At 38.1% G+C, this 6,627-nt stretch overlaps 1 protein-coding gene across 2 annotated transcripts; it reads right to left on the bottom strand.

Annotated features, from left to right (window-relative positions):
* Positions 1-750: 750 nt before the first annotated feature.
* LOC108991607 (protein-tyrosine-phosphatase MKP1-like) lies at positions 751-5,483 on the bottom strand. Of its 2 annotated transcripts, XM_018965941.2 has the most exons (3): positions 3,123-5,470; positions 2,425-2,987; positions 751-1,195 (listed from the first exon to the last, which is right to left on the bottom strand). In XM_018965941.2, exons 1-3 carry the CDS (start codon positions 5,023-5,025, stop codon positions 1,106-1,108), a joined length of 2,556 nt encoding a protein of 851 aa, XP_018821486.1. In that variant the 5' UTR covers positions 5,026-5,470; the 3' UTR covers positions 751-1,105. The 2 variants fall into 2 exon arrangements, with proteins under 2 accessions (XP_018821486.1, XP_018821479.1); XM_018965934.2 differs by having other exon boundaries at positions 2,425-5,483.
* Positions 5,484-6,627: the final 1,144 nt, after the last annotated feature.

Genomic DNA, 6,627 nt, shown 5'->3' with positions numbered 1-6,627 from the left:
AGGAAAAAAGTGGGTGGAGCCACAAGAGCCAAGAAATAAATTACAATTAAGGAATACACACGTATGCATCCAAAACTTGTTTGTTTTGTAATGGTTTTTTAGGTCTTGCTTTGGGGAATGCAAAGGTGGGAGGATTATTGGTTTCGTTTCAACATGCACAATGAGAAAGTTAGGAGAGGATGGTTTCCTCAAGCACTTTGTGTGATGGGACCCTCCACTTTTTTGGTTTTTTTTCTTTTTAATGTTCTCATTCTTTTTCTAAGCTTTTGTGTGTTTAAAATTAATTTTTTTTGTTTTGGGATATAATTTCTTCCTCACTCACAAGTTTGAAGATTCATAACTGGAAAAGAAAAAGCTTCGAACACTTTGATATCTGGAATTTTTTTCTTTTATGAATATATTCCCTGTCCAAATAAATTTGACTTCATCATAACTCTTCCTTTCCTTTTCCTTTGTCTGAGGTGAGATAACAAAGTTATGGAGTTCTTTTTGTTTCTGCAGTATAGCATATAAACAATTTTAAATGATGCTGGGGCTGTGTAATTTGTGTATAGAATGCCGACTGCTAAGTGAAGACTTTCCACTTTATTTGATAAGGGAAGGGCGAGGGAAGCTTTGCTACACGAGCTTTATAAGGCCGTCCACTACATAAGCTGTGGCGAAGAAAGCTCGAAGAATTCCCCTTCATCCGTTGCTAAGCCAAGGTCCCAGGTATCCGAGTCAGCTCGCGCTTTTTCAAATGTTCACAACTGATATAAAAGGGAATAATAAAAATATTCCCTGCATTTCATTTTTTAATTTTTTTTTTAAGACTGAGAATCTATCTCGACATATTTTGAGTCCCTTGATTCACTTTATACAACTGATACTATTTACTTGTAATTCCTAAGTGTACAGCAGGTTTGTTCTATGCACAAGCTTTGCTATAACAATAACTCACATCCTTACCATACATCACACAAGCAGATAATGTTCAGTTATGCTGCCCGGGATGCCAACTCACATTACGGATCTGCAAGCAAAATCCTTTCTGACATTCCAAACAAGGGCTAAAATTGACCATGAATCAAATTCTTGGAAATATTGCCATCTCTGCAAACAAGTCTCAACCGTGGCTGCTGTCCTCTGTTTTCTGAAATGATAAACAGCTGAGATGGCTCAGAAACTCCTGTGGCTCTTTACCTTCTCTTATTATCTGCACACACCATATATCCTGTTAACAAAGGAATAAGACCATCCCATCCAACCAAGCAGCAAACATGTTTTCTTATGTAATTTCTAAAATGGATAACCATGAGTCATGGGGGAAGTAGAATGGGGGCTTGAAAGAGAGGGGCTAGTTATTATGTAATTCTTTCACTCGAATGCAGATACACAATAAGTTTGGCTTGCTTTTCAATAAACAAACCATGACACGCAGATAACACCACAGTTTTACTTGCTCTTCAATAACAAATCCTGAATTTCATATTTAGCCTCTCTCCAATAAACGAAAGACAGCTCAAATAGCTAATTTATCTTTAAAATTACTTCTAGACTGGACAGCAACCGCTGTTAGACACTTACTGCTCAATCAGTAGGAGATTTTAAGCACTTGAACCGACTTGCCATAAATAACTAATATCTTTAGTAAGAGAACCTTTTTTTTTTTAAGTTGGGGAATTTTGGAGACCACGAAAACTCAACATGTCTTGGACCTGGGGGAGTTATTATAGCATCCCCATCATATGGATCAGGTAAATCATCGGCTTTATACTGATGGGACCTGGGGGAGTTATTATAGCACAATCAATTCAACATAAATTCATTGTGACATCAAGAAACTTGCAATCCTCTCACTAATGTCTAAACCTCCAAGCCTTATCCATATGACAGACTTTTTGAACAATTGGATCATTGCAAAAATCTTGGAAAGTCTTCTAGTGGCTTACACCTCACTAAGTTGCATTTCTCACACACATAACGTTCTTTTTCCTTTCTTTCTATCGACCAGATAGTGAAAGTCAATGCCCTATAGGCGACAATGTCCAACTACAATCCAATTATTATGATGCATATGCTGTGTTCATGCCAGCTTTTCCCTTACCTACTAACACAAAAGAGGAAAAACCCTACCAACCACACACACCCACGTATACCCCTCTGCCAGGGTATAAAAGCAAAAGATTTAGTTGTCATTTCCTGTTAGAAATATCTTTTATGATGCTAGAGTTAGTCACCATGCTGTGTGTTCATACGCTTGAACTTCACCATCATATTTCTAACTAATAGAAAATATAATCAATCCCTCAAGATATCAACAATATTAAAGCTAAGTGATAAAACAAGCACATATAATATGTTTGATATAAGACATACAAGCACATAAAATATGTTTTTTATAAGATACAAAAGCACATCAATGAAGATAGTGTAAAATATCACCTGTACAGTGGCATCCATTGGCAAACACATTTGATTAAGGAAGTTGCGGCCAACTGTCTCCCAGTGAAGATGATTAATATCACATTCCCTGTCTGTGTTAATCATCTGACTCTGCCCCTTCTCATCCAAGAATCCACTCCCCAGCCAGACAAATAAGATTACATGACTATTGTTATCCAAACTTGCATCTGGAGCCAACAAAATGTATACGGATCTAGAATTAAGAATACAAAAGGGATGCACCTCCACTGTATTCATAGAAGGCCACTGTAACAAAACTGGGATCGTAACTTGTTCAACCTTGTCGATCATATCACCTGAAATTTTATTACCATCCTCTTTCTTATTTTCACTCTCACATGGCAATTCAAATCCAGCATCAAGCATAAGCTCTTCTCTATCGCCTTCATGCTCTGATTGGTTGCCGTTAACATCCTTCATCAAATCATCCTCTAAGTCAGGTAAAGAGAAGGACCATGATCTTATCAGATTCTTCGGGACTTGAGGTAGCTCATCAACTGAGGGTAACATCATTCGAGGAGGAGGATTACTCCCTCTGCGCTCTGCAATAGAGGGGGATGTTCCTTTATATGGCAAAGAAATATTTTCCATTCTCAAAGTATGATTACCAGAAAGCTGCTCTGCAGCCAGAGGAGTTTCTTTGTAAGGTAAACAAGAATTGAAAGAAGTATTCTTACGAGCAAATGGATCTGTGGGCTCCCAGCCAGAAGGCGAAGGCTGCTGCGAAGACAAGTATGACAAGTCAGACCAATTGGAAGATGATGGTGAAAAGGTGAATGAACTGGAGTGATCAGATGTTGAAGGTGAGAGTGTTGGGGACTTGGAACTGAACTTTGGGCTGATGGGGGGAAAACAAGAAAAAGAATCTGGTGAGCCACAAGTAGGTGTGGGTGAAAAGCAATGATCAGTGGGAGTTGCAGAACAAGAAAATGAATCTGGCGAACCACAAGGAGAGGTTGATAAGAAAGGATCAGTAAATGAAACAGAGTGTTCCATTACTTTAGAAGCTTCACTGATCCTATCAGGGCTCGTATTTGGGAAACAATCAAAGGAATCTGGTGAACCACAAGGATTGGTGGATGGAGACAATGGTGGCGAAGTTTCAATCGCACAAACAGGGTGCTCTACTTCTTTCTGTGTATCTATAATCATATTTGATACAAGATTGGATGGAATACTGTTACTGTTCGGTTTGGAGAGGGTGACAAATTCTTTCATGATACCATTGGAAAACTTTCGTCTTAGTCTCCCCCATCCATTTTCTCTGGCAGGGAGACAAGTTTCTGATCTAGTATTTGATACTGAGAATGGTGGAACAACCCCACCATCAAGTGCCTTGTGAAAAATTTCAAAATCCAAATTATAGTCATCAACCTTCCTTTCTCCAACCTCATCTTCATTTGCTGCAGCATCCAAATCATTTCTGGAAGACAAGTTTCCTTCCTTTTTGACCTCCACATTCTCGCAATCATCTGCTAAGAGTTGCCCATTGGCAAGAGCATCCCAAAATTCAGATGGCTCTTCACCTTCTTTAATACTCACAATTGGTCCCTGAGCTCTTTCATATCGTACTACTTGAAAGGCAGCTGCCATAGCACTATTCGATAAAGCCAAGTTGCAATTTTTCCCAGTCCAGATATATATAGCAGAAGGAACATGCACAATAAACGCTCCACGAGAGTCAAGTCCTTGCGCCCCTGATTGGTTTAACATTTTTGGTACAAGATGAAGAGGATCGTACGATGAGTGAGGGGCCATCCGATACATCCGAATCACAGAATTCGGGCTTGCAGGCACAGCGTGCACTCGCTTCTGGCACTGCAAAAGTTGGCAAGCAAATCCCATATTTGGATTAGTCACTCCCCGTGCTGCCTTCACATATTGAAAGGCATCTTCGAAGCTCTGGCCCTCCCTCCACATGAGATATGCAATAACCAGAGAGGTCGATCGTGACACTCCCTGGCAACAATGCACAAGAACTCGCCCACCTTGCTCCCGAACATCTTCAAAGTAATCAAACACATCATAGAGGATACTTGTAATATCCTCTGATGGGCTATCCTGTAACCAAAGGGTCTTATACACAAGATCACTCTTGAAATACTCGGGAGAAACAAACCCAACACAGTTTAGCACATGGGTGATCCCATTTTGCCTCAAAATTTCACGATTCTTCGCCACAGCATCACTTCCTAAATATATATGATCAGCAATTCTTGAGCATTCCTTATCAAAAAATGCGAGCTTATCTCTCTTAAACTGAAATTCTCTCACGGGCTGCTCCGAGTTCGAACTCTCAAGGGGTCTAGCTTCTCCTCCTGGGGTTTGCGGGGGATTGGGCCAAATGCCAAGATCATCGGACCCCGCCTTGGGCCACTCCTCGACATTCCGGCGGGTGATAGAAAGAGGCTGAAGCGGCGGCAAGCACGACCGTGCTTTACTATTTGGCTGCGGTCTAGGGTTAGGGTTCAGGTTTTGGTTAGGCTCAGATGGAGACCGGTCAGTCCATGAAACTGACCGCAAATATGGTCTCCGGGTACCACCGCCGGCAACCGGATCTCTATCTTCTTCTCCTAACATACCCAAAACAAACTATTGCAAGATCTCTACAAAATTTAATCTATACCCATTAAAGGATTGTTCCTGGAAAGCTCACGGAAACAAGCAAAATGGGGTTCTGAAATAAATAGCTGATATTGAAAATTTCAGTCGGCCATCGCACTTTTCTCACCTAAACCGTTTGACCCTCTATCTCTCACTAAAACCCCTAGCTTTCTATCTAGATGGACAGAGCAGAGAAAAATTCAAACACGAAAATATGGCCCCGTAAAAACCTCAATTGAATATGGTCGAGATTGTTGAAGATAGACTTACATGCAGAATCTCTCTCTTTCTAGTGGAAGAGTCGCTTCGTGTGTGTAGCAGACTTTTGAAACCCTGGAGGAGAGGAAAGAGGGAACAAGCAGAAGAGGCTGGCTTTAGAAACAAGCATATAGTTATTAGTTATTTACTCGGTCTTTACGAAGCATATCGAACATAATAATTAAGTATTGTGTAAACGATCTATAATATCTCTGTTATCGCCCAGTGGAGGTGACAACCGAAAATGTAAGAGAAAAGAAGAAAAAAAAATATTAAAAAAAAATATTTGGAATGGTGGTACAAATTTCGTGAAATTTCTTTAAAAAAATTTAATAAATATAATAAAAAAAGTTAATTTTTAATAATAAATTTTATCTTTTCTAAAAAATATTTACACTTTATTATTCAAGAATAAATAATGTTAAAAAGAAATTTAGTACATTATGTAATTATTTTTAATTTATTATTTTTAATATTTATTTAAAGAGATGTATAATCTATATAATATTATATCATAAATATGTTTAATAATAATTTATATTTATATTTATCTTTTAAGAATATAAAAGGTCAAGAAAGGTGGGCAATGAAGAAGAGGGCAGATGGCAATGTTCTCTCATAGATGGCCCCCCACTTGCCCCATTTGACCAAGTCTTCAGTCAGACTAGTCTAACAAAAGGGTCAAGAAAGGTGGGCGAAGAAAGAAGGGAGACAGACGTCACATTAGCATTTTTTTTTTCTCCTCTGGTCGATTGCCTCGCCCAACCCCACTTGCCAAGTCCTCTCACACAGTATAGTCTTTCTCTCTAATCTTTTCGAAGGTGTCAGCACACGAGACAAAAAATATTAAATAATAATACATACGTTCAAGCTGACCAAACGCGGTGGAATATCTTATATCCCACCCCCCACTACAATGAAAAATAAAACCAACTTGGTGTCCATCCTACTGTACTGCTGATTAGGCGGTCCTAGTGCCGTGTCAAGACAAATTTCAATTATATAGATTAATTCAAACACTATTAATTACATTAAATGAGTAAGATTTTCAAATTCTAATACCATTCATTTAAATAATAGTTCGTATTATGTTATCTGTTCTGATCTATTTAATAATTAATTAAAAATAAGTTAACATAATATGATTCATTTCAAACCATTTCATATAAATATGTTGAACTAACCTGCTTAACTCATTTAATTTGATTAATATAATTTTATATAAAAATTAAAATATATATTTAATAGTAGCCACAATATCAAAAAAATAAAAATTAAAACTACATACTAATAAAAAATATCAATATTTTTCAAATTTTA

The sequence above is a fragment of the Juglans regia genome, chromosome 13, assembly GCF_001411555.2.
Source record: "Juglans regia cultivar Chandler chromosome 13, Walnut 2.0, whole genome shotgun sequence".
Classification (NCBI taxonomy): domain Eukaryota; kingdom Viridiplantae; phylum Streptophyta; class Magnoliopsida; order Fagales; family Juglandaceae; genus Juglans; species Juglans regia.
This window is presented reverse-complemented; position numbering and strand designations above follow the sequence as displayed.